The 26,520-nt window shown below is 46.5% G+C and overlaps 12 protein-coding genes across 12 annotated transcripts; 7 read left to right on the top strand and 5 right to left on the bottom strand.

Annotated features, from left to right (window-relative positions):
• Positions 1 to 442: 442 nt before the first annotated feature.
• B0J16DRAFT_166649 (Alpha/Beta hydrolase protein) lies at positions 443 to 2,175 on the bottom strand. Its single transcript, XM_046122325.1, has 2 exons — positions 1,040 to 2,175; positions 443 to 990 (listed from the first exon to the last, which is right to left on the bottom strand). Exons 1-2 carry the CDS (start codon positions 1,906 to 1,908, stop codon positions 819 to 821), a joined length of 1,041 nt encoding a protein of 346 aa, XP_045979690.1. The 5' UTR covers positions 1,909 to 2,175; the 3' UTR covers positions 443 to 818.
• A 150-nt stretch (positions 2,176 to 2,325) lies between these two features.
• B0J16DRAFT_166641 (Acetamidase/Formamidase) lies at positions 2,326 to 3,923 on the top strand. Its single transcript, XM_046122324.1, has 4 exons — positions 2,326 to 2,481; positions 2,535 to 3,265; positions 3,307 to 3,535; positions 3,583 to 3,923. Exons 1-4 carry the CDS (start codon positions 2,391 to 2,393, stop codon positions 3,768 to 3,770), a joined length of 1,239 nt encoding a protein of 412 aa, XP_045979689.1. The 5' UTR covers positions 2,326 to 2,390; the 3' UTR covers positions 3,771 to 3,923.
• B0J16DRAFT_402493 (uncharacterized protein) lies at positions 3,771 to 6,051 on the bottom strand (the record flags this gene model as incomplete). Its single annotated transcript, XM_046132660.1, has 2 exons — positions 3,771 to 4,822; positions 4,872 to 6,051. 2 exons carry the CDS (start codon positions 6,049 to 6,051, stop codon positions 3,891 to 3,893), a joined length of 2,112 nt encoding a protein of 703 aa, XP_045979688.1. The 3' UTR covers positions 3,771 to 3,890.
• A 233-nt stretch (positions 6,052 to 6,284) lies between these two features.
• Positions 6,285 to 7,871, bottom strand: B0J16DRAFT_346283 (uncharacterized protein). Its single transcript, XM_046128427.1, has 2 exons — positions 6,376 to 7,871; positions 6,285 to 6,325 (listed from the first exon to the last, which is right to left on the bottom strand). The coding sequence occupies exons 1-2, from the start codon at positions 7,829 to 7,831 to the stop codon at positions 6,303 to 6,305; spliced, it is 1,479 nt and encodes a 492-aa protein (XP_045979687.1). The 5' UTR covers positions 7,832 to 7,871; the 3' UTR covers positions 6,285 to 6,302.
• A 519-nt stretch (positions 7,872 to 8,390) lies between these two features.
• B0J16DRAFT_416813 (fungal-specific transcription factor domain-containing protein) lies at positions 8,391 to 10,610 on the top strand. Its single transcript, XM_046133632.1, has 5 exons — positions 8,391 to 8,797; positions 8,855 to 9,066; positions 9,111 to 9,505; positions 9,548 to 10,069; positions 10,114 to 10,610. Exons 1-5 carry the CDS (start codon positions 8,434 to 8,436, stop codon positions 10,547 to 10,549), a joined length of 1,929 nt encoding a protein of 642 aa, XP_045979686.1. The 5' UTR covers positions 8,391 to 8,433; the 3' UTR covers positions 10,550 to 10,610.
• A 247-nt stretch (positions 10,611 to 10,857) lies between these two features.
• Positions 10,858 to 12,545, top strand: B0J16DRAFT_346280 (uncharacterized protein). Its single transcript, XM_046128426.1, has one exon. It carries the CDS (start codon positions 11,106 to 11,108, stop codon positions 12,465 to 12,467), a length of 1,362 nt encoding a protein of 453 aa, XP_045979685.1. The 5' UTR covers positions 10,858 to 11,105; the 3' UTR covers positions 12,468 to 12,545.
• A 340-nt stretch (positions 12,546 to 12,885) lies between these two features.
• On the bottom strand, positions 12,886 to 13,452 carry B0J16DRAFT_346279 (uncharacterized protein). The gene is made up of 2 exons (XM_046128425.1): positions 13,239 to 13,452; positions 12,886 to 13,193 (listed from the first exon to the last, which is right to left on the bottom strand). The coding sequence occupies exons 1-2, from the start codon at positions 13,411 to 13,413 to the stop codon at positions 12,937 to 12,939; spliced, it is 432 nt and encodes a 143-aa protein (XP_045979684.1). The 5' UTR covers positions 13,414 to 13,452; the 3' UTR covers positions 12,886 to 12,936.
• Positions 13,453 to 13,780: 328 nt separating this feature from the next.
• Positions 13,781 to 15,023, top strand: B0J16DRAFT_374192 (uncharacterized protein). The gene is made up of 2 exons (XM_046130592.1): positions 13,781 to 14,201; positions 14,246 to 15,023. The coding sequence occupies exons 1-2, from the start codon at positions 13,900 to 13,902 to the stop codon at positions 14,952 to 14,954; spliced, it is 1,011 nt and encodes a 336-aa protein (XP_045979683.1). The 5' UTR covers positions 13,781 to 13,899; the 3' UTR covers positions 14,955 to 15,023.
• Positions 15,024 to 15,066: 43 nt separating this feature from the next.
• On the bottom strand, positions 15,067 to 16,911 carry B0J16DRAFT_416809 (major facilitator superfamily domain-containing protein; the record flags this gene model as incomplete). Its single annotated transcript, XM_046133631.1, has 4 exons — positions 15,067 to 15,666; positions 15,713 to 16,304; positions 16,350 to 16,519; positions 16,569 to 16,911. 4 exons carry the CDS (start codon positions 16,909 to 16,911, stop codon positions 15,125 to 15,127), a joined length of 1,647 nt encoding a protein of 548 aa, XP_045979682.1. The 3' UTR covers positions 15,067 to 15,124.
• Positions 16,912 to 18,120: 1,209 nt separating this feature from the next.
• Positions 18,121 to 21,319, top strand: B0J16DRAFT_364051 (uncharacterized protein; the record flags this gene model as incomplete). Its single annotated transcript, XM_046129916.1, has 4 exons — positions 18,121 to 18,296; positions 18,657 to 18,699; positions 19,480 to 19,574; positions 19,619 to 21,319. 4 exons carry the CDS (start codon positions 18,121 to 18,123, stop codon positions 21,282 to 21,284), a joined length of 1,980 nt encoding a protein of 659 aa, XP_045979681.1. The 3' UTR covers positions 21,285 to 21,319.
• A 374-nt stretch (positions 21,320 to 21,693) lies between these two features.
• On the top strand, positions 21,694 to 22,725 carry B0J16DRAFT_346274 (uncharacterized protein). Its single transcript, XM_046128424.1, has 2 exons — positions 21,694 to 22,144; positions 22,200 to 22,725. The coding sequence occupies exons 1-2, from the start codon at positions 21,723 to 21,725 to the stop codon at positions 22,699 to 22,701; spliced, it is 924 nt and encodes a 307-aa protein (XP_045979680.1). The 5' UTR covers positions 21,694 to 21,722; the 3' UTR covers positions 22,702 to 22,725.
• Positions 22,726 to 24,382: 1,657 nt separating this feature from the next.
• Positions 24,383 to 26,477, top strand: B0J16DRAFT_346273 (amino acid permease/ SLC12A domain-containing protein). The gene is given in 7 exon segments (XM_046128423.1): positions 24,383 to 24,649; positions 24,664 to 24,665; positions 24,747 to 24,973; positions 25,049 to 25,121; positions 25,165 to 25,338; positions 25,384 to 26,063; positions 26,128 to 26,477. 7 exon segments carry the CDS (start codon positions 24,435 to 24,437, stop codon positions 26,359 to 26,361), a joined length of 1,605 nt encoding a protein of 534 aa, XP_045979679.1. The 5' UTR covers positions 24,383 to 24,434; the 3' UTR covers positions 26,362 to 26,477.
• Positions 26,478 to 26,520: the final 43 nt, after the last annotated feature.

The following is a 26,520-nucleotide window of genomic DNA, read 5'->3' as shown; positions in this document are numbered from 1 at the left end:
GAAGGTTCTGCTATATAGATTGAGGCCGGAATTGAGATCGTGGCCGGAACCCCTTCCGGCCACGCCCTTTTTGAACAAAGAATGAACAAAGAGATAGCCGATGATACCCTGGATTGATACGATTGATAATGAGAATGGTCTCGTGGATGGTTGGAGGGGAACTAACGGTATCGTCGGTGTTGGGGCCGCTTTTGATGGGTCTTACCCCGCGATGAGGGGTTCATATTGGTATCATTGTGATATCAGGGTTCTTTCTTGTTTGAAGTCGGTGCTGTCGGTATCGTGACAGTTACACTGATAGCCACTGATGGCTGATAGGGATGATTCTACCACTCCTCCTCTATCTTTCTTCACCATCTCTATCTCACCTTTCTCAACATCAATTCTAATTCACATACCAATAATTAAGACCACGGACCATCTAATGATTCAAACTCCTCATCTGATCAAAGCTTCCATCTCTCGGCAAGGGGCGGTGTGGGGAAAACCCGCCTTGTCATGACAATCCGCCTTAGCGCAACAAGCTAGAGCCGCCTTAATTTGACAAGCTGGGGTAATCTAGTACAGTGTAGTCACGCCTTGTCTCGACATGAACATGTAAGAATGAATTGATCAAGAATGATTGGACAATTGGGAGTGTGTTATCTCTAGGGGGACACGTGATAGGAGATTGGTATCAAATGCCGATGACGAGTTGATATGGCATCTTTAGGCGAAGGACATCGAGGAGAGGTTACTACGCTAGAAGTTGTTCTAGAACCTTGAATACCTAGACAGGAATAAACGACACGATATCTAACGCATCAAACACGAGACCACTAGCTTCTAGCCGGCGCCTCATCAAAAATCTTCCTCAACCTCTCATCCAACCACTTGACATCCTCCATATTCCCAGGCGGTCCACCAGCCCAATGTCCCCAAATAGAAGGATAAACATCGAGTTCAGCATTATCTCCCATACACTTGACTTCATACTCCGAATCCTCAGGTCTAAACAAACTCATTAGCATTATTCACCTCTTCTCTTCAGAGTACTCACGGAAAGTAAAGATCAGTCTTGCTGGGAAGAACAAGAATCCTCGCCTTGATAGAACCCATAGCTTTCTCAAAATCTCCATTGTAAGGCTCTTGCTTGCTTACATCGCCGCTCTGCCACGTTTGAAGCATGACAAGTAAATTCTCGGGATCTTTACTCAACGCCCAAGATTCCCAGAACTCTTTCATGAATGTCTCAAGATCAGCTGCGCCGTAGAATTTCTTAAAGAGCTCTTCTCTGTAGAACGCTTGCGAGAAACCCCATCCTGCGTATCCTCGACCAAAAGCCTTCAGGCCAACTTCCTTTTCCTTATCGGTCCATTTTGTGTCGTTGACTCCGGCCTGGCAAGTACCTGCTGAGGACCGACCCTTGGCTGCGATGAGTGCAGATTTCACACCTTCGAGAAAAACTTGGTTGTGAAGAGATGTTCGAGCTGAGCCGCAGAAAGGAACGACAATGTCCATGAAATCAGGGTACTGCGTAGCCCACTGGAAACTCTGCGCAGCACCCATCGACCAGCCAAGCACAGCACGAAGATGTTTGATTCCAAGATGGTTCATAAGTTCACGCTGAGCTCGAACATTGTCGTAGAAAGTAACATCAGGAAAGAGACTGATGTCCGTGTTGGAAGGACTTGTAGATTGGCCATTTCCGAAAAGAGCTGTTATAATAATAAAGTACTTCTTCGGATTGAGAGTTTTGTCTTCGCCGATGAGCCATTCATTATCCTCGATTGATCCGGAAAACCATGATGGATAGAGAACGGCGGGTGAAGATGAGTCGCCAAATGTTTTGTAGGCGATTAAAGCATTTGGCAAAACGATGCCGCTTTGAAGCTTGAAATCGCCGAGGGAATGATATTCGATAGACATGTTGGATGATTGGTAGCGATTATCACTGTGCTTCTTTGGCTTGTATGCCTTGATGGCTAACTTAAATAGTCGATGATTGGTATGATTGGTAACGTTTGGATGACAACGTTAGTCCCCACTCTCCAGGAAGATATTCACAGAAACAAAAGGATGATAACGTTAGTCTCCACGGAGATATCCACACACAAAAAAAGATGATAACGTTAGGTGTTGATGCGTTACGATAGCTTCATATAACGTTAACCCCGCGATAGACAAACAACACACAGTATCTCTACTGTGTCACGAGTTTCGCCCTTTCCTGACATGCAACCACCTTCTTTATCTGGAATGAACGTCACCTGCATGAGCTTATCTCTTATCGTGCGGAGAGTGCGGAGGTGGATGCCGAGATAAGCATCAACACGACGTATATAACTGCAAACTTGATTAAACTGAGTCAATTAAATACAAAGTAACTCAATTAAATTAGAATCATCAAAATGCCTGGCAAGATTAGAACCGCTCAATCAGTCTCCTTCGACACTCCCGCCGCAGACCAGCCATACCTCCACAACAGATGGCATCCAGAAGGTAAGACCCCTCAATTGACCAGTACACCCATTTAACAACTTTTCTACAAACAGTTCCGAGTATCGCAACTGTCGAACCTGGAGAGACCGTCAAGATCGAATGTCTCGACTGGACAGGCGGACAAATCGGAAATAACGATAGCGCTGATGATGTTCGCGATGTGGACCTTACCAAGATCCACTATCTCACGGGACCTTTTGACATCAAGGGTAGTGAACCTGGTGATTTACTCGTCGTGAATATCACGGATGTTCAGCCATTTGATCACTCGCCTTGGGGTTTCACTGGAATCTTTGCCAAGAAGAATGGTGGTGGTTTTCTTTCTGAGCATTATCCTGATGCTGCGAAAGCAATCTGGGATTTCGACGGTGTTTACTGCTCTAGTCGTCATATACCCGGTGTTCGATTCCCAGGATTGATTCACCCTGGTATTCTCGGCTGTGCACCATCCGCTGAAATCCTAGCCGAATGGAACAAACGTGAAGGAGAACTTGTTACTTCACTGGCTGACTCGCATCCTGATCAAGTGGTCGCTCAACCTCCGAATGAAGTCAATGCTCATGGTGGACAAGCCAAGGGTGATGTCATGACGAGAATTGCCAAGGAGGGTGCCAGGACTATTCCTGGACGACCTGAGCATGGAGGAAATTGTGATATTAATAATATTTCTAGAGGATCCAAGACATATCTTCCTGTTCATGTCAAGGGAGCCAAGTTTTCTGTCGGAGATCTTCATTTTAGTCAGGGTGATGGAGAGATTAGTTTCTGCGGAGCTATTGAGATGGTGAGTTCTGGAACCCGTCAATGACTCTTCTAATATTCTAGGCCGGCATCATCACCATCAAGTTCGACCTCATCAAAGGAGGCATGAAATCACGAGGTCTCAAATCTCCAGTATACCGCCCAGGAGACATGGGTCCAACCTTCAGTCCCTCCCGCTACCTCACCTTTGAAGGCTTCTCCGTCGACGAGAATGGAAAACAGCACTTTATGGACGCAACAATCGCATACAGACAATCCTGTCTCCGCGCGATAGAATATCTCAAACAATTCGGTAAGATTACATTCCTCTCTAAACTTTTATACATTGCTGATTATCAGGTTACTCTGGTGAACAAATCTATCTCCTGCTGTCCTGTGCGCCAATTCGAGGAGCCATTGCTGGTATAGTCGACATTCCCAACGCTTGCACCACTCTGGGTATTCCGATGGATATTTTCGACTTTGATATTTCGATTGAGAGTGAGCCTGTTGCTAGGGATCTTGGGGCTTGTCCTGTTTCTCGTTAAGTTGGGAGACCGACGTCTCGTTTGAATTCTTGGAGCCATTCTGCGTTGTCGACTGGTGTTTGATTCCATGGGTCGTCGCTGAAAGTATCAGTATGAATCGAAATCTGGGTGCTGCGGCACTTACTCGTCGTATAAAATCCATCGTGCTTGGTATTTAAGTTCATCATCGCTTGGAATATGTCTGTTTGGATTATTTGGAGACATCGTCGTCATAACAAATCTAGACAGTTCTCGTTTCAATCGTCTATAGCTGTTGTTGTCGTTTATAAAGAATGGCGTCGCTGTTCGAACCTTGTCCCTGATCAATGCTCGGTTTTCCGGTATTTGTGTCGATATCGCAGGTAATTCAGGCACACCCTCAGGAGAGAGCGATCGATTCTCCATCCAAGGCTGTGTCAACGACATATCCAACTCCATCGATGAATCCAACGGCATCAAGGTATCCGTTTGCCATGGAAAGTAAGAATCATCCAGCGAAACAATAGCTGAAGCGCGTTGTCGTACTGGTGCAAGCCAAACTGTCGAACTCCAAACCAATCTCATCAGAAAATCTAGAAACCTCCTCGATGGATTTGGCGATGATGTTTCTGATCGACTGAGAACATTGCACGCTTCTTGCTGCAACTCCGCATCCGATGGAAAATGACCCATGGAAATATGCGTAGTCATGTATTGTTGCAACGCAGCTTCCAACTCACAATTCTCAAAGATATTTCCCTTTCCATTGATCTTCAACTGACTCAGTCTTGACTCGGCTAGTTGTTTCGTTGGTCTTAGACGGGCTTGGTTCGCGATGTCGACAGCGGACATGAATATGTCCCATAACCAAGAAGGAGATGAAGACGCTGGGTTGATAGAAATAATCTCCGCGCCTAGAATAACGGAACATGCCTCGAAATGCAATTCGGGATCGGGTGGCATGTGTTGATGTCGATTCTGCATGTAATATTCGAGTTCGAGTTTAATCAATTCGTATGCGCTCGTCGGTGTATCTGCTGGTCCTTTCGTAGCGGCAAACGGTAAAGGAGAGTTTCGTTCGTGATGGATGAGATCTAAAGAGATCCGTTAGCAACAATCTCAAAGTCCCTGAGATATACTCACACGGCGGCATAGCATTATCAATCCGATCAATAATCTTGGCCTCAAACCCCCAATCCCCCTTCCAATGCTCCATCGTATTCCCCGCCTTGAAATGATCCGCCAAATGATCAACACGACTCGCCCAAGTGGTAAGCCCAACACCACAAAACCCACACCTCGATCGAATCTCCTCCGTCATGACCTTCCACTCATCCATAGGCCATTTCAAAAACTTGGACATGTGGACTAAGCGTAAATGCTGCTGAAGATGGTCTTTTCGATGGTACGTTCTTTCTTCGAGGGGTCGTTCGATGCACGCGCTTTGGTTGTGGCTGTCGAGATGGGTTTTGTCGGGGTTTTTGGCGCCGCAGAATACGCAGAGGAGACCTTGTTCTGGATGGATCGCTGTTGGACCTTTTGGTGAACAGACCCAGTTCTCGAGGGATAAATGAAGTGATTTCTCATGGCGCTGCCAGTCGTATTTCGTCTTGAACGTTTCCGTACAAAATGTGCACTGGTACGTATTTTGCGCCTGCAACAAATTCGTCCTGACTTCCTGTCTTCTTAATTTCGTGCGTCTTCTTCGGCCGTGTCGTTTGAAAATGTCAAAAGAAGTAGAAGACTGTTTCGAATGAGCAGAACTGTACGATCCCGAATCGTGAGAAGAAACAGACGTTCCTCTGCTGCTGATTGACGACCCATTACTCCTCGTACGACCTTGTCTCCCAAAAGCCGCCACCGCACGAGAAATATCATCCACAGTAGCAGCTTCATGCTCGGGCGGCGAATTAGCCCATCTCTGCAACGGATTCATATACTCGAATGGAGCAGGCGTAGGTCTCCGTCTAGGCGTATCTATGGGTGTATGATTCCCCGAAGAATTCCCCGAGTCGTACATTGGTGAATTCGGTCTCGAAAGATGAACCTTTGCTCTCCGCCTCGCATTGGCGAACCAATTGGTAACCTGCTGCCTATTAAGCCCCGTCTGTTCCTGAAGATCCTGCACATCCTGAATACTAGGATACGGATGCCTCTCATGCGCCGCAAACCAATTCCTCAAAATCTTGACACTCTCTGACGAAAATCTGTTTCCAATTTTCGGCGGGGCTGCAGATGCTTGAAGGATGCCTGGCGATATGGTATCTGGTTCATTGAATGACGAAAAATCTATTTCCGGAAGAATGTCGTTGATTTCTGCCATTTTTGATGATAAAAGATGAAGAGGTCATGGGTTGCAGGGTTGCGGCGAAGACTCGGACATGTCCAGAAAGGGCGGAGATCCACTAGTTTGCGGCTGCGCTTGCCCTTTGTGATGAGTCAGGCACTAACAAACTTCATGATATTGGCAAATTGGGAATAGTCAAAGAAGCAATTGAATCGCATATCGACATGATTTTGGTGATGTGAATATAATTCTATTGACTTCTTGTTGCCCAATTCTAATCGACTATTTTATTGGGCGTCTCCAGTCTCAAGTTAATTCTTCTACTCACTCATTGACTTCCTCCGACTGACTCCCTCACAGGCAAAGCACCATACATCTCCGTCGAAAAATGAACCGTAATAGAATCTCCATGCTTCTTGCTGTCCTTCAAAGAAAACCAAGAGTGCAAACCACTTCCGTCTTCCAATGGTCTCCGAGCAACCGCCTTCAAACAATCTCGATACCCCTCAACAAGATTGTCAATCTGCTTTCCACTCAAAACATGCGACAATCCCCTCATCCATTCCTCCACTCGCTTCTGAAACTGCGCATCATCATGCATGTACGGCCAAACCGGAATGTGAAGAGTCATCTCAAGCTCAACATCTCGGTTCTCCGTGCGAGTGAATGAGTACGACACGAGAGGAGGCTCCCCATTCAACACCGCATCCTCATCTTCAACACCCAGAAGAATCTTACAGAGTCGTACGACTTCAGCCTCAGTAACAATTTCATTGTTCCTTGGGTAGTATCTCTCCGTAGCGAAGTATGCGAAATTCTTGGTAGGATGTCCCCAGAAGTCAACGATGACTTCAACTCGTGCAACCTTTTCGTCGACGAGATCAATGCCGAGGCGGATGGGCAGTCCGGACCCGAATTGCATCGTGTCGTCAATTACATGCCAGGCCTTGGTCATGTCCAGATGATGAAGAGCTTGAGAGATGAGGCGACCCGCGTTATCCTGACCTTGGGCTTGTGGATCGAGATAGATCTTCCATATGGGATCGTCGTAACCATACCAGGCTGTAAACTTCCCAATGGGATTGGGCAGAAAGAAAATGTATCTGATCATACCGAATCCCCATAAAAGAACATCGAGGTCGGTGTCTCCAATGTTCTCATTGAGCTTCAAGGCGCTTTCTTGCATGGCCTGGATGGTGTTTTCGGCTGGAAGTTCAAAAGCAAATCGAACTTGCTTCTTGCCCGTCTTGAGACCGAAGGAAACCGAGTACTCGAAGGGAGAGTTGTTTCGACCGAGTTGGGTTTGCCATTTGGGCGTTTCGGGAATTTCTTCGTGACCCCAACCTTCCATGCATACACTGATGGCATGGTCGAGTGACTGTTTCTCGGATTTGGTCAGGCCGGCTGCAGAGGCGAGATCAGAGATGCCTTTCTGGACGAATTTGATGAATGTGCCCTCTTTGGGCTCGGGGGAGGGAGAGGGTGCTATAGTGAGATTGGAGATGCCTTCTTCCACTGGGCCGAAGAATATCAGGTCGGGTTCGGGCTTCTGAGGGGGATGAGGCGTGTCGTTGTCGCCAAAATCCTCCGGGCCGAATATTATCAGGTCCTCCTCGGGGGGAGCAGGGGGAGCGGGAACGTCGTTGTCACCAACGTCCTCCGGGCCGAAGAAGATCAGGTCGGTCTCGGGGTTCTCGGGGGGTTGAGGCGTGTTGTTGTCGCCAAAGTCTTCCATGCTGCTGGTAGATGAGGGGTTTGATGTAGAGTCGAAGATGGGGGAGGGAGAGCGAGAGTTGAGAGGGATGGTCGGGTGCATTGTGCGATGCACTTTCCATGTTTGCGAGAGTGGAGTTACGTCGAGAAGGAGAACTTCATGTTTGCATTTTGGGAAGTGACTGATGGGCTCTGGTTTGATAGTGACCAGCTCCTTCCTTTGACTCCATTTACAGATTAGCAAAGCAGTCAGTTTGGGTAGGTAAGGAAGGACATACAATCAGCTGCAAACTCACCTCAAGAAATTACTGTAGCAACGTCTAGGCACATTATAAAGAGATACACTACTATCCACTACAAAGAAGAAAGAAATTAAACAATCGAACCGACAGAGTTAAATCATAGTTTAATTAAGTTGTGTTGAAGTAAGTCTGCAGATTTGTAACTCACAGATATTAAAACTGCCCCGTTTACTTTGCATGTTTGTAGACCGCTATTCCCGTTCTAAACGAGCACCAATAGCGGACCATTCGGTATCGCACCCGCTGAGTCAACATCTCCAGCGCTATCATCAGCGATACCCCGCAAATTGAACCCCTACCTCCTCTAAAAGTTAGCGCCTTGACCCCGACAGCTTATCATCTGTCGTTCCGTCGGAACCTGAAAGCTTTCCTTATCAACTTACCTCTCACTTCCTCCACCACAATGCCTCGCCCAATTGTTCCAGCCCATCAACGCCAAAGAGCAGCAGAAGCATGCAATCTCTGTCGCGAAACGAAAAAGCGATGCAGCGGTACAGCACCATGTACTCAATGTGTGCGTCGCGGGTTGCAGACGCAGTGCTTTATTACGTATGCGCCCAGAGGATCCAGAACAAGGGCGAGGGCAGAGAGAGCTGCTGCTACGGAACGGATGAGTATTTCGTCAATTCAGAGTGTTCAGCCGGTGGAGGAGGAAACTTATCGACCACTTTCTCCGTCGCATTCGCAGCAGGATGATGAGAAGGATGGTCAGGATGCGACGTCTGCTACGAATCCACGGATGCTCTTGAACTCACGAGGCGAGAGAGGTAAGACAACATGATCCGAAAACATGACCTGAGAATGACACTGACTAAGTGGAATAGTCTACATTGGCGGCGCTGCATCGATATCGTTTCTTCAAATTGTTCGCAATCTCGTTTCACAACAAATCGGACCATCGGCATTCTCTCACAATGAGACGAGCGACAAGATGCTTGAGATTGAGTCGCCAACTGCCACGACGGATGACGGACTTCATGAGCTGGTCTTGAACCAATCGCAAAAGGTTCAATACTTGAACTCTTATCTCAAAGTGGTATGTCTGCCCGCGCAATCTCATCACCCATGCTAACAACCCAGACCGAAGCATTGATTCATGTATTTGACGAATCCGAAATCGAGACTCATTACTTAGCCCGCAACATGGATACTCCCGATACGTTATCTCCCCTCAAACAAGCCTCTTTCGACCTTATCATCGCAATCGGCGCTCAATGTGAATCCCTCTCCAGCTCAAAAAGAGCAGGCCAAGCCTACTTTCGGAAAGCACGCGCCCAAGCATTTGAAGGCTTCCTCGAAGATCCGGATCTCGACATGGTTCGGACATTTCTTCTCATGGCATTTTACATGCTTGGCGAGTGTCGGAGGAATGCAGCGTTTATGTATCTCGGTGTCGCTGCCAAGGCGGCTCTTGCTCTTGGGCTCCATAGTCGGGAGTCTTATGGACAGAAACCAGATGCAGGGGACCAGTCAAAGTAAGTACCCGAATTTCCGAGAGGCTTTGGCTAACCGACTAGACTACGCATTTGGATGAGTGTCTGCATCCTTGATAAACTTGTCAATTCCCTTCTCGGCCGCCCATCCGCTTCAGCCCAGATCCGATCGGATAGTAAACTTGACGACGTTGCACAACCAGGTGATCGAATAACCGAATGTTTAATGGCCGCCAACAAGGTTTCTTCCATCATTAACGAAATTACCGATACACTTTACGATCAGAAGAAAGTTACGACAGCAATAGTGGAACAATTCCTCCAAGATATCGAGCGATGGAAACGTGAGCTTCCCGCGTCAGTGAGAATATCAGACGCCGGACAACATGGAACCATTGCCAAGGTTCATGTTTCGTGTTTATACTATCTGGCGGTCATGCTGGTGTCGAGACCATTCCTGATATCGACTCTTACGGCAAAGCCACTTGGGAAGGGAGCCCATTCACAATTGGCGGCTGCTTGTCTTGACGCTGCCATGTATTTGTCACAGACTTGTGTGGAAGCATTGAATGTCGGTCTCTTGCAGGGAAATATGTGCATTATGAAGTATGTATCCCATTTTCAGCCTCAGCATCCGCTAACCGATACAGAGCTCTTGTGTTCGCCTCGGGATTAGTCCTCGGCTTGGAAATATTCGCCAAATATCCCGTCGAATCAGACATCAACAACGCTTTTGAAGGCGCCAAACAAGTTCTGAAGCATTTATCTACGCAAAGTCCCCAAGCCGCTCATTATCTCGATATTCTCACAACTCTATCTGGCGCCATCGATAAGCGACGTTCAACAGAATCATCCACGGGTAGGAGCCGATACGTTTCAAAATTGTTTAGTCTGGACACACCAGAGAATTCACAAGATGTACATGAGTCACTGGATAATATGTTTCCGCTTACAGATGTTCAACCTGGGGTGGTTGATGATGCGATGCAAGATTGGGTATTTCAAGAGCCGGATGGTGGTGATTTTAGTTTGGATTGGGAGACTTTGAACGTGTCTTTGTGGGATACATACCCATTTCTATCATAAGCGATGAATTCTTAATTTTGATACTACAATCTCATTACCCTGGAACTTCTCTGTACCATTCAATTGAGACCTAGTCTAACCTTCACCTTGTGCCGCTCAACCCTTCATCCATCTGCTTATCCCAGCGGTCCAGATAACCCGCTTACCCCCGCAATGATCTACATGCCCCATACACAACCAGTAAGCGGCTATCTCCAGCCACTGAAAGCCAGTGCATTACCCGACACTAGCGGATACAGCACTACTTCCGCATCCGCTATCTTGAACCTATCATTAGTTCCGAACTTCCGTTACCAGCCGCAAGCGGTTGAAGATATTGATAGTGGTTGCAGGCGGATATGAACTGAATGGCTGGTGATCATGTTTGGATAGCCTTTGGAGATGGAAAGCTAAATAGAGGTTGTTCAGCTCGAGATCAATCACATCATCACTCAATCCTTCAATACAACTTCACATCAACAACTCTCATCTTGGGATTAACAAGTCATCAATCTCAGTCTTATCATTCACTCAATCATCACTCCGCCTATCATTTAATCTCTTCAATTTATTCACCATGATCAAGGATACCCCCACAATGCCCAACTGGAAACACCTCTCAGTAGGCGTCATCGGAGGTGGCATCGGCGGCATGTCCGTCGCCATCGCCCTCCGCCGCGCCGGCCACACAGTAACAATCTACGAACGCTCCGACTTTGCCGGAGAAGTCGGCGCTTCTGTATCCTGCGCCGCCAACGGCACACGCTGGCTCCACGAATGGGACGTCGACGTCGCCAAAGGCGATCCCGTCGTCCTCAAGAAACTCATCAACCGAGACTGGAAGACCGGCGAGCCCGTTAGCGTTTACGATCTTGAAGATTACGAAAAACGCTGGGGTTTTGTCTACAATATGTTTCATCGTCAGTATATGCATGCTATGCTTAAGGATACTGCTATGAGTGAGGCTGGTGAGGGTGAGCCTGTTAAGTTGGAGGTTAAGCACAAGTGCAAGGATATTGATATTCCTACCGGTACTGTCACTTTTGACAATGGTGTTGTTGTCAAGCATGATCTTATAATTGGTGCTGATGGTATTGGATCTGCTGTTCGTGGTATTCTGGGTATTCAACCTGAGAGGAAGCCTTCTGACCAAAGCTGTCTTCACTGCAACGTCACCACTGAAGAAGCCGTCAAGGCTGGACTTGTCGACTATTCTCAAAACGAAGCTCTCGAGTACTGGGGCGGTCAAGAAGGCAAGTGGGATAAGATTGTTCTCTCCCCTTGCAACGGCGGCAAGCTTCTTTCCTACTACTGCTTCTTCCCCCGCGAGCAAGGCGATTACACTACACAAGCCTGGGGAGCCGATAGTCTCCCCGTTGAAGATCTCCTCAAGCCTTATCCCCAACTCGACAGCCAAGTTCTTGGTCACCTCGCCATCGGAAAGGAGATTCAGCCCTGGAGACTCTGGGTCCACAAGCCTTACCCCTACATCCAAAAAGGCAACGTCTGTCTTCTCGGCGACGCAGGACACCCCATGATGCCCCACCAATCGCAAGGAGCCTGCATGGCCATCGAAGACGCGGCCGCTTTGGGTATCCTCTTTAGCAAGCGTTATTTCAACGGCGATATCTCACAAGCTTTGTCAGTTTACGAAAAGGTTCGCTTACCACGAGCTACACGCGTTCAAGCTGCTGCTGCAAAGGCTGCTTACAACATCAACGAGCGAATTGGATTCTCGGTGAACAAGGATATTTCTACTTACAAGGTTGAGAATGAGAAGGAGGTTTTGACTATTGAGGAGATGAACACATATGATATGTATCGGGATATTGAGGAGAAGCTGGCCAAGGAGAAGGGTGATAAGTATGCTGGTGGATTTAGCAATGGGTTGCCTCTTGGATTGGTGCTTCCTAATGGTGTTACTGTTGGGGCTGTCTAAATTATTGTTTCTTTCTTCTTTGTATCTAGCCTTTGTATTTAATTCCAGAATGTCTATGTTCAATATTATGACCTTGCTTCACTGATATTTAAACTCTAACACCTTTCCAGTGATTGTTTAATCTACACATCCTGCGTGGTAAGTTTAGATTTCCCAGTATGTCTAGTGGCTCAATTTTAAGATAAAGATGGAATAGCTCGGAGACTATACCAGTTAATGCTTGTAGAAGCCTAATATATAAATAGAACTCTTCCTATATTACGTTCGGAATAATACCTAATATCAATCATTTCTTTTTTTTTTTCTATCTTACTCTTGTGAACCTTATACTGATCTTCCCCTGGAGATTGACGTCTCGTTTTATAAACACTTCAGTTTACGGTATTCAGTTAAATTAGAAGAGAAGTCAATGATTCAAACCGCTTTTGATTGCTTTTCAGCTACTCTTTAAGCCCTTTCTATATATTCATTACTTCTTATAAGCAGCAGCAGCACCAGTATCCAGATAAACCTGATAAAACTTGAGCCGATACTTTCCGTCACCACCCTTCTCCAACTCCATCCTCCCCGCCCACTCAATCTCGGCTTTACCACCATTCTTCAACTCCAAAGCCACAGTGCCATTCAGCATGACCTCATCAGCACTGCCGAAAGTAAAGACCTTGTCGAGGGTGTGTTTGCGCGCTGAGACAGCATCCCACATTCCTTCTCTAAGAGTGGTGATTTCTGAAATGTTAGAGTAGTTGGTGGAGGGTTAGGGAGGTGAAGTACCTGGGTGTCCTGAAGCTTTCTTTGAAGCTACGACGAATGTCGCATTGGGCGTAAACTGGTCGACATATTTCTCGGTCTCTCCGAAAGTATCGGAAATACTGTAAAAGTCTTTGATGAATTGGAGGATGTGCGGTTGAACCGACGCGTCTGAGGAAGTTTGAATTGAGTAGTCCATTCTGCGATATGTGATTGTTGTCGTTGTTGTCGTTGTTCTGTTCGGTGCAATTATCTCGAGCTTGTCTTCGAATCTCTGGAGAGTTTGCTCACCCCGCTTCCGACATCCGACAGACTTCGGATGCTGACGGCGTTCCGAAGGCCCAAACTATAGTGGATTTTACAGGAGGTACCGCTGTAGCGTTCCGAAAACCCCACTGTAATTCGTCCACCTACAGCGGGCTATACTGATGTCCCGCTGAAGTGTTCCGAAGGTTTAGCGTCGATTTACCCCGCATTCGGCCCGCGGGGTTGCATCCACGCCTGTAACCATCAAGGAAAGTGCGTTATCCGCTGCATTCCCTTTGCGGGGGTGCATCACCCGTACGGCAGTCTCGGAGGAAGGAAGGGGTATTAGTTGAGGAGAATATATATCACCCATTATCTCTAAACAATCCATCTCAATAAACTATCTCTATCAACCTCAATCACTCATCACATCATCAAAATGTTCGGAAAAGTCGCTCTAGAAGAAGCCTTTGCTCTCCCTCGCTTCAAGGAGCGCACTCGCTGGTGGGCTGGTCTCTTTGCTACCGACCCTGATAGGCATGCAGAAGAGATCAACGACATTACAGATAAGCGCATCAAGTACATGGATGAGCATGGCGTCGGTTATACCCTTCTTTCATACACAGCTCCTGGTGTTCAAGATGTCTGGGACCCCAAGGAAGCTCAGGCTTTAGCTGTTGAGGTCAACGATTATATCGCTGAGGCTATCAAGCCCCACCCCGATCGACTGGGTGCTATGGCGTAAGTCTATTCCTCAGATTAATTGTTCTTTACTAACTTGACAGTACCCTCTCTATGCACGACCCTAAGGAAGCTGCTGAGGAGCTCCGTCGTGTTGTTACAAAGTACGGCTTCAAGGGTGCTCTTGTTAACGACACCCAAAGAGCTGGTCCTGATGGCGACGATATGGTCTTCTACGATGGTCCTGAATGGGATGTTTTCTGGTCAACAGTTACAGACCTCGACATCCCATTCTATCTCCACCCCCGAAACCCCACAGGCACCATCCACGAGAAGCTCTGGGCAAAGCGAAGCTGGCTCATCGGCCCTCCTCTAAGTTTCGCCCACGGCGTCAGCCTTCACGCCTTGGGTATGGTCACAAACGGCGTTTTCGACCGCCACCCCAAGCTCCAAGTCGTTCTCGGTCATTTGGGTGAACACATCCCCTTCGATATGTGGCGCATCAACCATTGGTTCGAAGACATCAAGAAGCCTCTCGGTCTATCATGCAAGTTGACCATCAGGGAATACTTTGCCAGAAACCTGTGGATCACCACCAGTGGACACTTTTCTACACCAACCTTAAAGTTCTGTATGGAAGAGGTTGGAGCTGATAGGATTTTGTTCTCGATTGATTATCCTTTTGAGAACTTCTCTGACGCTTGTACGTGGTACGATGCGTTGACTATTAATGAGGATGATAAGAGAAAGATTGGAAAGGATAATGCGAAGAAGTTGTTTAAGCTTCCTGCGTATCATCAGAGCGAGGATTAAATACAGTTAGAACAGATATTTCATGCATTTAAGAATAAATTAGATATGGGTTAAATTGTTGCTTTTTGTAGAAGAAACTCCAACGCTATGTCGTGTATTCTATGAAAGAAACATCCAATATTCTATGAAATACCATCAAACTCGTATACTTTCCACATCCCTGATCTCATTCATGACCTCTCATCCCTAGTCTCCATCATATCATTCGGCAACAAAGCCGTGGTAATAACGCAACCCAACATAACACCACCGGCCAGATACAAAACACTATTAATATCACCCTGCCCATTCTCTCCAGTGGACCGTCCATACAAGTGCTGCGCAATCAACGGACTAACAATACCAAACAACCTACCCCAGAAACCCGCAAGACCACAAGCTGTACCTCTGATAGGAGCAGGGAAAGCTTCAGGTGTCCATCCGTAGAGAACAGCGTTGAACATGGACTGGAAGAAATACTCCATGGTAAAGAGTCCTTCGTTCTTTGCACGGGTGTCGACTGTTGAGAAGAGGATGATGGATATTCCCATTAGGGCGGATGAGAGAACCATTGTCCATTTTCGGCCGACGGCGGGAATACGGTAGAGGGTTGCACCGAGAAGGACTCCTACTATTCCTGGGGCGTAGGTGTAGATGTAGGCTGCGTATGTTGATGTGAGACTCACTGATGCAGCGCCGTTCTTTAAAGCGAGGATACTTGGGAGGTAGAAGCCTAAAGAGTTAGTATACGAGTTAAGAGTTGACTGCGGGTGACTTACCAGCAACAGTGAAACCCCAGTAATCCATGATATACGTCAACCAGACGAGAATAGTCAGACGAGTCATCTTGGCGGAAGAAAACAACATCTTGTATCGCTGCATCTCCAACTTCACCTTCTTAGACCACTTAAGATTAAGTTGCTTCTTACCCGCTCCAAGAGCAGGAGTAGCACTATCACCGCTAACAGAGCTGTCATCACTCGTAAGAGACTCAAACATCTCAGTCGTCAAACCACACTCTGTCTTGTTAACATCAGCCATGTGCTGCAGTGTGTTGATAGCTTCCTCGTCTCGACCGCGGTAGACAAGATACTTTGGTGTTTCGCGGAAGTTGAAGACGAAAAAGCGAAGAATAAAGATCAGAAGAGTGATTCCGCCGATGGTGAAGAGGAGATAGCGCCAGCCCATGTTATCACCCTTTGAACAGCAGTTTTGACCAGCTGAGGCGTTGTTGCAGGAGATTAAAGGGTCTGGTTCGGAGAAATTGGGAGAGCAGGCGTAGACGGGGATGAAGCCGAAGGCGATGGCGCTGCAGATGACGACTCCGATAGGTTGGAAGACTGATAAACAGGCCAAAAGGAATCGTTTGTTCTGGAAGTGTTAGAAGAGAACGATAATAGAGAGAGGACGACATACTTGAGGAATAAACTCAAGAGTAATAGTGGTGTCAATAGGGATATTTCCACCAACACCAAATCCGACAAAAGCTGTCAAGACCAAAAAGGTGTTATAATTATTCGAAGCACCAAGACAAAGTCCAAAGATACTCGAGATCAAACACGTCAAATTAAAAGCCCAACGTCGACCTGCAATCATTAGCACAATTCATCACCGACAAACTCAACATATTCTCACCAATAATATCCGCCATGAATCCCCAAACGAAAGCTCCAGCTGTAAGACCAGCATTAAAGCTGGTAGAAATATTCCCCGACTCATCATCCCCAAACCCAAGCTCCTGCTGCAACGGCCCTAGAACAAGACCGAAAGCTTGAGCCCAGAGAAGATCGAGAAGGTATCCAAAACCGCAGAGGGACCAGATATACCATTGGTATTTGCCCATGCCTTGACGGTCGATTTCGCGGTTGATTAGGACGCATTTTTTCTCGTAGAGGGATAGACCTTCTAGGCCATGCATGAGGTTGTTGACGGGGTACTCGGGGAGGGTGTCTCTTGAGAATTTAGTTGATGATGGCATGTCGGCGGTAGTCGTAGAACAGCTACGTCGGTAGTGACTACAGTAAATACACCACGCGTTTCAACTAGGTGTTCAAGGAGGAGGAGGAGGAGGAGGGGAAGATATTTGTGTAACGGTAGCAATGGAATGGCGGGGGATCAGCAGTCTATCTAATGTCAGACAGATCTGCAATGTTTTATCTAAAAACCACAATTCCAGTCACACAGACAGACTCATCATTAGGATCGTTGATGTCATGGGTTGGGTATTCGGGGTGGACGAGACATGGGTGTGATTGGTTCGGAGAGAAACAACCATGTCAGCAAACAAATGCAGCTTTATCTTTTGGTGTTTTTCGCTTTAGCCGGATAGAGCATTTACGGCAGGAGATTTGGTTCCGGAGAGAGCGTGGGATGTTGGTTTCGGTCTAGTCCGAAACAAAGACGCAAAGGTGACGATGGAAGAGTAAGAAGACATTGCTTTCAGATGGATGGATTATCTTATTAAATATATTATGAGATCGGGATATTACAATATGTAACCTTTCTCTACGCTATTTTAATTAATTACATTGAGTATTATATATTTTAATAAATCCAAGTAAAGAAAAGAAAGTCTGATGGATAGATCCGATCGGCATCTCCATCGGGATCTAACTAGACGCACGGTAATCTCCACGCTAAAATCAACTAATGAACGCGAAAAATAAATCCTCTTTTAAAAATAGCCCACGTCATAAGATATTCATCGTCATAGGTTTATAAATTCCCCTTCTAAACAGACCTTTTCTCTATAACACTATTAAACAGATAATTTTAAAGAACAGGGGGTTATGTCAGACCGATATTATATCCACTGGGACGCTGAGGGCGTTGAAGAAGTTCCAGAAAACGAAGAGCAGGATATTAAAGATGTCGTTGACAAGATCAATGAAACGCAGAGACGTTTTTATAAAGAGAATGGACATTGCTTTGGAGGAACGCATGCTAGGACACAGGGAATTGTTAGAGTAGCTTGATAGTGTCTGATGATTTACCGATGCATTTGAAACAGACGGAACTCTTCTCACATGCTGGCGAGTATCCTATTATCTGTCGCTATAGCTCTGAGCCAAGTGATCCAAAGCTCGATGTAAGCTACCCCCTCTCAAAAAGACCTTGACTAACCTTCCAGGACCGCATCCCTCAGCCTCGAGGACTGGCTATGAAGGTCTTTAACGTCCAAGGCGAAATGTTTGATGCTGGCAGAGACTTTCCTACTCAGGACATTGAATTCAACAGTACTCCTGCGCTTGATCTAGCTGATGCGAAAACTACCAAAGAGATTCTTGATCTTCGTCTCAAGTATGGCTATAATACCAAGGAACAAGAGTCCAAGATTGAGGAACGTTCAGATAAGGAACTTCAGTAAGCACGAAACCAAGTTCCGAATCAGCATTTGGAGTCTATTACGTTCTACTCACAGACTGCATATCGCTACGGCGATTATGTAGTCAAGTATAGGCTCGTCCCCAATACCACAGCACAGCAGAAACGAGGTGAGGAAACCGTGGATACCAAACCCGACGGCGTTCTTCACGAATGGTTGCGCGATTTCTACCGAGACAACGAAGCAGAGTATGTTTTCCAGGTGCAGCTCCTAGAGAACCTCACCGACCAACCTGTCGAATACGCAGGTTCAGAATGGGACTCTGAGAAATACCCATTCCAGATTGTTGCAAAGGTCCGCCTTCCGCAGCAAGAGAGTTGGAATGAGGAGACGAATAGGTTCTGGGTTGATCACTTAAGGGTTGATCCTTGGCATGGACTTGTGAGCTTTCAGCCTTTGGGAAGTGCTAATCGATTGAGAAGGATATGTAAGTTGTCTGTACGGTTGAGAGAAATATACTAATGCTTCTAGTGTATCCTGCTAGTGCTTCGTTTAGGAGGGAGGTTAATGGGAAGCAGGAAATTAATGTACGGGACATTAGTGAGATCCCAGGGTACTAAGATTGTTAGCCTATAATAAACCTATTACTGTCTCTTCTATTAAAATTTACAGTGATATAGCTGCTATATAAATACAGTAGAAGGTTTGTGTTATGAAATACACTTACTGTAGATTCTACCCTACAGAAAATGTCATTGAAACCAGTACTTTTAGGCCAGGACCGTTACTATTAATGGATTTACAGTCTGTAATTGTTTTAAAGTACCTGCTCATTAGAAAACTTCAATAGAGTAAAACTGTTAAAGGCTCATTAATTGATCTATAGCTTTTTATAGCGCATTAATTCAACTACCTATAACAAATATTAAAACAGCATTCTTTGACCCTCATTCTGTCAGAAATCACGCGTCGATAATTAAGATCGATCCCACCCTAGATCTCCAAAATTAGCGCGTAACGATAGCGCGTCACGATCGGTGCTAAAACCAAGCTCCATTCCCAAATCGGAAGATCCCAGTTCCACTAGAGTCATTGACGTCAGCAATTAAAGTCAAGCCCGTCATGACTTTTAATTTATGGAAACATTTAGTCAATGAAGCCCCACGGCCAAGAATGATCTGATCTCTCAGACTTCAATCATCGTGAGAATACATGTCGCAGAACAATACAGACATCGAAGCACTCATGGCTCAGAACGGTGAAAGCAAGGGCAATGCCCGGAAGCGTGTTCTTGTTGTAGGAGCTGGTGCAGCTGGGTATGTAAATTGAAACGCGTTGATGCTTTTACTGACTTCTTCAGCATGTCTACAGCGCATCATCTTTCAGAACATCCGGATAAATTCGACGTTACCGTCATTGATGCAGTCGATTACTGCGGTGGTCAAGCCTTTTCCATTCCCATCGACAAAGAACGCCATGGAGCTTCATGGTGCAATCAAGGTGTACAGGGAGGTTCTTACATCTTCCACCACACCGTCACCATGTTCAATCGCCAGGGTTATCATGCGGATCCTTGTGAACTTCACGTATCCTTCGGCAAAGACGATACTTTCTGGAACAATGTGTTTCCTACTGAACTTCTTGTCCGTCATGAAAAGGAAGTTCGGCGTCTTACCACTCTTCTCAAGTTTATGCGCTGGTTCGAAATATTCTTTGCTCTCCTCCCCCTGAAGCTCGTGTTTAAAATGTTTTTCTTCTCGGAGGAATTTACAAACACGATTGCACTCCCCATGACGGCTTTGTTCCTCGGTACTGGAAACGAAACACCTCGAGTTCCTGCTATCATGTTTGAACGACTCTGTACTTCGCCGACTTATGGAATGTGGTATCCTTCTGACAAGAATACTGTCGTGAGCAATAAACCGCCCATGATTGTATTTCCTAAATTCTCAGAGTTTTATGAAACCTGGAGAAAGGATCTGATCTCAAGAGGAGTCACTGTCAGACTCTCGACTGAGTTAACAGAGATTGTTCAGCGAAACAAACATGGTGTCGTCGTCAGGCTCAAGCCCAGAACACCTATGCCAGACCACCACAACCCAGCTGGAGGAGACCCTGATGCACCCGTCGGAGAAGAAAGATACGATGAATTGGTTCTTTGCTGCCTTGCCGATACCGCTAAGCGCGTCCTCGGAAAGACTGCCAGCTGGAAGGAGAAGAGGGTTCTTGGATCAGCCAAATTCAGTGATGATATCACAATCACCCACAACGATGCGGAATACATGAAGAAACACTACGAAAACTTCTACCGGGACGACCTCGCTGTTGCCAACGTCAACGGAACAGACCAAACTTCTCGTCTCAACTTTGCAAGGACCGAGTATCGACCTATGTATTACATCAAGATGTATCCCGAGGATAAGTCCAAACTGGAGATGTGTTTCGACTGCACCAATTACCAAAGCCAGTTTCCCGAAAAGGTTCCTTTCGAGCAGCATATTTTCCAGACTATCTATCTCAACAAGGACAGAGACAGCCATTTGTGGAGCGACAACGAGATTGCCGAAGATAAAATTATTCGCAAAGACTGGTGGCATCAACTCTGCCACAGCTACACGCACTACCTCTTCGTCGTCCCATGGATGATGTTCCTCAACGCAAAGAACCACACCCGCTTCGCAGCATCCTGGACTCTCGTCAACGCTCACGAAGTCGCCGTCATGTCCGGTATAGCAGCCGCAGTTGACCTCGGTGCAACATATCCCGAAGATCTCGAGAACGACAAATTCGCATTCCTCTGTTTCAGACTATACTACCTTCTCACCTATGGAAAGTGGTACCGAAGAAACTATACTTCAAAGAAGTATGTTAAGGAGCATGGAGAGACAGAGGCTGCTAAGGATGGAAAGAGTTGGGCTACGGGGCTTTATGGCAGTGTTTATAAGGGACCTGGTGTTTCGGAGATTGAGAGGAGTGCTTGGAGGGAGGATATTAAGAAGGGGTACAGTACTGGAAATCTTTCTTAGATGATTTAGGAGGCTTTATGTAAGATAGTGTGAAGACTGTTAATTGAAGTGTATTTACTATGAAACGAGGCTCAAACACCATCGTATGATGAAATCCTGTTTTTAAACTACTCTAGACCTAAGACACACAGTCAACTCGTCACCTGTATCGCTGAGACACTCTATCACCTTTCCAGTGAGCCTCGTTCCCCCAAACCGCCAATTAACTGCCTTGGCGTAGCGCTATTGTCTCAATAGCCTCACCCGCTGCAAGCCACCGAGCATCCATTCGTCCCACGTCACTGAGGCTTAAGCACGGCAGGTGGTAGTGGCTGCCTCGTTCTGCCTTATCAATCTGGTGGGTTATCTCCTCCCTGCTTATAATAGGATATCTAACGGTCCCTCAAACCTTTTTCCTCGCTCCTTCCTTGTTATTCTTTATTATTTGCTGCTAAGAGAATGAACTCTTCTATGTCGCCGACGTGGCTGATATGCGCCACACTTTATTTAACTGTGGCTGCTCGTTTTATTGCCTATCCCCTACCAACAACAAATATTGTAGCGGGCTACGATCATTCTTCGCCTACTCTGGCTCCAGAAGTAGCCGATCTACGAATCAGGGCCGATGATATCCCTACCTATACGATAACATACGCCTCCGACTCAGTATGCGGCTACCTCTCCGGCTCAGTGCAAATTCCAATCACCTGCGAGAATAAGAACAGGTGTTTATGGGAGCTGGAGTCCTTCAAGTACCTCGCATGCGAAATCGATGGGGAGACGACTGGGATCGCTCATACCAAGTGCTTGGCGAGGGATGAGGCTCTTGATCCAAATTTGTGCGAAGATGATTGCGTTAGTAATACTTACAACCTGCTATGGTGAGTTTATAAAACCCACTTTCCTTCATTCAGATCACTGACGGATATCACTTAGCACCAACGATACTCTTCCATATTGTCGAACGTACGCTTTCCCTAGAGGCGTCCGCGATTACCGATGCGCATCCTTACCCCCAACGAGAGTTTCGAGTGTAGACTTTACCTACGAAGGACAGAAATATCCAAACTTCACTATATCCACCTTTGTTGACGTAGACAAATCTCTTTCGATTCCAACCACAACCTCGATCTCAACTACCTCCGACGCAGAGCCAGCCGCCGCAAGCACTACGACCACAGAGGCTAATCCGGGTAAGAAGGACCTATCCAACGGAGTTATAGCGGGGATAGCTATAGGTGTCGTGTTTGGACTTATCTTCATTGCCGCTGGTATCTTTTGTTATCGTAAGAAGTATTTCCGAAGGACTCAAGGCAGTGCTACTTTGTCGGAATCGATTCCCATGGGAAGTAAGACAAATGATACAGTGGTGAGGCAGCGGCCTGTAGCAGCAGAGGATGGGATAGAGGTTGTTCATGAAGTCGATACTAGCAGGTAGCGTCTGGCAGATTAATATTAATTAATTCCTTTTCTTATTACCCAGGAACCATTAGACTTTATATACCATAGCCCGAGGAATTAAAGTGCTTTTATCTAAGTGTATTAACTCCGGCTTACAGTGGTTCCAAGACTACAGTAAAGTCAACGTAAAATAAAGGTTGAAACTAAACATTTACCATATTGCAAATGATCTCTTAATAATACAGTAGCATCGGATACCTTCAATTAGTACTTGTAAGCTCGAACTAACGCTTCGTATCTCTGAGTGCCTCATTTCGCCTTATTTATACAGCTCAAGCTCTGGAACGGAAGAGCCGAGGTTGCTCAAGTCCAGAGCTCAGTACAACTGTAACGTAGCCCGTAGGGTCACATGCCGCTTATCGGGCTTTTCAACGACACCAACTCAAACCACGCCGCACGTATCGGACTCTAGCAACGCCACTCAATCTCCTACGGACTTTAGTCGTCTGAATTGGGCAGAGAACTTGTGAAATTGCCACAAACAGCAGTTACAGAGCTGAGATGGATGTTACCAGGTTCTTGATTTTCACTGGATTAGACCGAGCAGATCCAACCTGCTTCATTGGACGCGCAGCTGCATGACATCGCTCATACGGGCAGCCTGAACCTTCTATATTATTACAGGTAAATAATTAAGTTACCGTTATATATTGCAATAGGTCTCTATTTCACTGTAAACTGCTTATTAAGCTGTAAAGGCATTGAAGTAAAGTTACTGGGATCTTACCTATTCATAACACAGTTTTATAAGCATTGCAGACACTCTACCGCAACAGGGAATAATTACATCCTTACTGCAGGTGATTAGAGCTTTCCGTCTGAAATAAGCATCTAGATTCTAATGTTCCAAAATGAATCCTAAATTACGAACATTGTCCCAATATGATATCTTATCATCTCAATTGGCCCGGATGCCCGGCACCAGCTTATCTGCAGACGGTTAACCACCTGCCTAATCCGGTAGGTAAAGCATCCCCGATTGTAACATTGAAGCTACCAGCGATAACAAACACACTACCATTCGCTGATCAGCAGCATTGCAATCCTAAAGAATTGTTCTAGAACTCTACTCCCAGCACTGTAAGAACTGTTAATCTTTACTCTAGCTATTACGAGTTAAAAGCACTTTCCCTCTGACAGTCTGGGGTAAGCCAACAGCGCAGAAACCCCTGTAAACACAGCGTCTAACCTGTAATCTAGCCCAATAAACGCAAGTCCTATCTGTGCAACAACACTGTGGCGTTGGAAGGAACAAAAGGCCGGTAAATTGTCCCTGATGAGAAGGTCCATCGCGTTATGGTGGTCAGATCACAAAATAAGCATACCTTTTGCAATCACAAGCTCAAATCATTGACCAATAGCTTGAGTAATTCGAAGGATAATAACACGATGCGCAATTCCTGCACGCCGAGAAGAGATCTTGATTAGCCAAGAAGGCCAAGCCGATCTCCTTCTTGGCTTGAGTTTCTCGGTGGTAAAGACATGGGTTGTTGCACACTAGGTTCTAGACCACCCTCCTTCGGCGACATGCTGGAATCGAGGAATAGACCCCGGCATTAGCGTCTCGAAGCTTATCTTAAGCTTGATTGATTGGTACTCTGCATACTGTAGTCTTGGCACATAAAGACAGGAAGCCCGCAGCACACGAGGGTATTCCCGAATCTCTTGTCCTTTACTCATACTCTGGTGCTCTATACTGTAGACTTCACCATGTCGGAAACACCACCCCCCCACAAAGACCAAGTCAAAGACGAAACAACCGTCGAAGTCCCTCACGATGAAGAGCTCGGTGAAGGCCAACTCAAGCGTCATCTGCAGAACCGACACATGCAGATGATTGCTATCGGCGGTGCTATCGGAGCTGGTCTTTTCGTCGGTTCTGGAAGTGCTCTCCACAAGGGTGGTCCAGCAGCTCTTGTCATTGGTAACACTCCTCTCCATCTCAATTGACTGCTTATGCTAACTTGTTGTAGGATGTAAGGACCCTTCCCCGATCGACCCGACCGATAACTGACTGTTTAGACCTCATCATTGGTGTCATGTTGCTGTGTACAAACCTTGCTCTTGCGGAAATGGCAGTTTTGTACCCTGTTAACGGTGCCTTTTATACCTACATTGTTCGCTTCGTTGATCCTTCTTGGGGATTCGCTTGTGGTTGGGAATATGCACTTTCCTGGCTTACTGTTCTACCCTTCGAATTGATTGCTGCGTCCAGGACTATTGAGTTTTGGAGAGATGATATCCATATGGTATGTCCCTGAGGCTCAGGTTCATGATCTACCTTGGCATCTCTTGGCGTCTTGGCATCCGCTAACCTGCACTAGGCTGTTTGGGTTACCGTCTTCCTCGTCGCTCTTACCATTGTTCAAATCTTTGGTGTTCGTGGTTATGGAGAAGGTAAGTCGCTGACCCAATCATCAACGCCTACTAACACCCTCAGTCGAATTTGTTCTCTCTGCTATCAAGATCGCTGCCTGTCTTGGCTTCATCATCCTTGGTATCATCATCAACTGCGGTGGTGTAGGTGATCAAGGCTACCTCGGAACAAAATACTGGCACGATCCCGGTGCTTTTACCGATTTCAAGGGTTTCTGCGCTGTCTTTGTCGTAGCAGGTCAGTATCTCCCCTTGTACTTTTAACTTCCACTGACACTCGTAGCCTTTGCCTTCGGAGGTACAGAAATGGTCGGTCTCGCTGCCGCTGAAACAGCTGACCCTCGTAAATCCGTCCCCACTGCCTCCAAGCAAGTCTTTTGGCGTATTGCTCTCTTCTACGTCATCAACCTCTTCATCGTAGGAACAATCCTTCGTTCAGACGATAAGAGACTTCTTGGTGCTTCTGGCGCCAACACAAAGGCTTCACCATTCGTCTTGGCCATTCAAGATGCAGGTATCAAGGTTCTTCCCTCTATCTTCAACGCGGTTATTACCATCTCCGTGTTATCCGTTGCGAATACTTGTACCTTTGGTTCAACACGCACCATGCAAGCTATGGCTATGAGGGGACATGCGCCCAAGTTCCTTACCTACATTGATGGCAAGGGACGACCTATTTACTGTGTCATCATTCAGCTTGGCTTTGGTCTTTTGGCCTACATTGGTGAATCTCCTAAGGGCGGCACTATATTTGACTGGCTTTTGGCTTTGTCCGGTCTCGCGTTCCTTTTCGTTTGGGGAACTATTTGCCTCGCTCACGCAAGAATGAGATCAGGAATGCGCGCTCAAGGACTTAACATGAACCTGATCCCTTACAAGACCCCATTTGGTGTCTGGGGTAGTTATTTGGGTGTTTTCCTCAACGTGCTTGCTCTGGTGGCCACTTTCTACTCGGCCCTTTATGTAAGTCATCCCCCCATTTGTAGTCTCGGTCTAGACTCTTGGGTTACATCGCTAACTTTCTTAGGCCGCTGATGGCTCTCCTCCCGCCGCCGAGTCATTCTTCATGTCCTTCCTGGCTGGTCCCATCATTCTCGCCTTGTACCTTGGATACAAGGTCTACTCTCGGGATTGGAAAATGTACGTCAAGGCTATTGACATGGATCTTCAGACTGGTATCGTTCTGTTGGATGAGGAAATTCCAGAAGAGCCAAAGACTTGGAAGTCTCTCCCTAGACGTCTCCTCTCGGCTATTATCTAGTTTGGGGTCTTGGGGTTCTTGGAGGACACCGCTTAGATGTAACCATTCGACCTGTCATTGATGCGTCTACTGTACATAAAATATCAGCTGTTTTGCCTGACTCTGTTTAAGCCGGCCTCTTTCCCCAGGTTCCCCCGCAGATCGACATCCATTTATCCA

Source organism: Fusarium flagelliforme (assembly GCF_020744385.1).
Source record: "Fusarium flagelliforme strain FIESC 12 MPI-CAGE-AA-0113 chromosome Unknown B0J16scaffold_6, whole genome shotgun sequence".
Classification (NCBI taxonomy): domain Eukaryota; kingdom Fungi; phylum Ascomycota; class Sordariomycetes; order Hypocreales; family Nectriaceae; genus Fusarium; species Fusarium flagelliforme.
This window is presented reverse-complemented; position numbering and strand designations above follow the sequence as displayed.

Excerpts from the sequence above, each read along its gene's own strand:
- B0J16DRAFT_166649 (XM_046122325.1), bottom strand. The coding sequence starts at position 1,908 with ATGTCTATCGAATATCATTCCCTCGGCGATTTCAAGCTTCAAAGCGGC. Across the intron at positions 991-1,039 it reads AAGACTGATCTTTACTTTCC|ACCTGAGGATTCGGAGTATG; the intron begins GTGAGTACTCTG and ends GAGTTTGTTTAG.
- B0J16DRAFT_166641 (XM_046122324.1), top strand. The coding sequence starts at position 2,391 with ATGCCTGGCAAGATTAGAACCGCTCAATCAGTCTCCTTCGACACTCCC. Across the intron at positions 3,266-3,306 it reads TCTGCGGAGCTATTGAGATG|GCCGGCATCATCACCATCAA; the intron begins GTGAGTTCTGGA and ends CTAATATTCTAG. Across the intron at positions 3,536-3,582 it reads AGAATATCTCAAACAATTCG|GTTACTCTGGTGAACAAATC; the intron begins GTAAGATTACAT and ends GCTGATTATCAG.
- B0J16DRAFT_346283 (XM_046128427.1), bottom strand. The coding sequence starts at position 7,831 with ATGCACCCGACCATCCCTCTCAACTCTCGCTCTCCCTCCCCCATCTTC. Across the intron at positions 6,326-6,375 it reads GGAGATGTATGGTGCTTTGC|TTGAGACTGGAGACGCCCAA; the intron begins CTGTGAGGGAGT and ends AGAAGAATTAAC.
- B0J16DRAFT_416813 (XM_046133632.1), top strand. The coding sequence starts at position 8,434 with ATGCCTCGCCCAATTGTTCCAGCCCATCAACGCCAAAGAGCAGCAGAA. Across the intron at positions 8,798-8,854 it reads GAACTCACGAGGCGAGAGAG|TCTACATTGGCGGCGCTGCA; the intron begins GTAAGACAACAT and ends TAAGTGGAATAG. Across the intron at positions 9,506-9,547 it reads GATGCAGGGGACCAGTCAAA|ACTACGCATTTGGATGAGTG; the intron begins GTAAGTACCCGA and ends CTAACCGACTAG.
- B0J16DRAFT_346280 (XM_046128426.1), top strand. The coding sequence starts at position 11,106 with ATGATCAAGGATACCCCCACAATGCCCAACTGGAAACACCTCTCAGTA.
- B0J16DRAFT_346279 (XM_046128425.1), bottom strand. The coding sequence starts at position 13,413 with ATGGACTACTCAATTCAAACTTCCTCAGACGCGTCGGTTCAACCGCAC. Across the intron at positions 13,194-13,238 it reads GAAAGCTTCAGGACACCCAG|AAATCACCACTCTTAGAGAA; the intron begins GTACTTCACCTC and ends CTAACATTTCAG.
- B0J16DRAFT_374192 (XM_046130592.1), top strand. The coding sequence starts at position 13,900 with ATGTTCGGAAAAGTCGCTCTAGAAGAAGCCTTTGCTCTCCCTCGCTTC. Across the intron at positions 14,202-14,245 it reads GATCGACTGGGTGCTATGGC|TACCCTCTCTATGCACGACC; the intron begins GTAAGTCTATTC and ends CTAACTTGACAG.
- B0J16DRAFT_346274 (XM_046128424.1), top strand. The coding sequence starts at position 21,723 with ATGAACTCTTCTATGTCGCCGACGTGGCTGATATGCGCCACACTTTAT. Across the intron at positions 22,145-22,199 it reads AATACTTACAACCTGCTATG|CACCAACGATACTCTTCCAT; the intron begins GTGAGTTTATAA and ends GATATCACTTAG.
- B0J16DRAFT_346273 (XM_046128423.1), top strand. The coding sequence starts at position 24,435 with ATGTCGGAAACACCACCCCCCCACAAAGACCAAGTCAAAGACGAAACA. Across the intron at positions 24,974-25,048 it reads GGAGAGATGATATCCATATG|GCTGTTTGGGTTACCGTCTT; the intron begins GTATGTCCCTGA and ends AACCTGCACTAG. Across the intron at positions 25,122-25,164 it reads TGTTCGTGGTTATGGAGAAG|TCGAATTTGTTCTCTCTGCT; the intron begins GTAAGTCGCTGA and ends TAACACCCTCAG.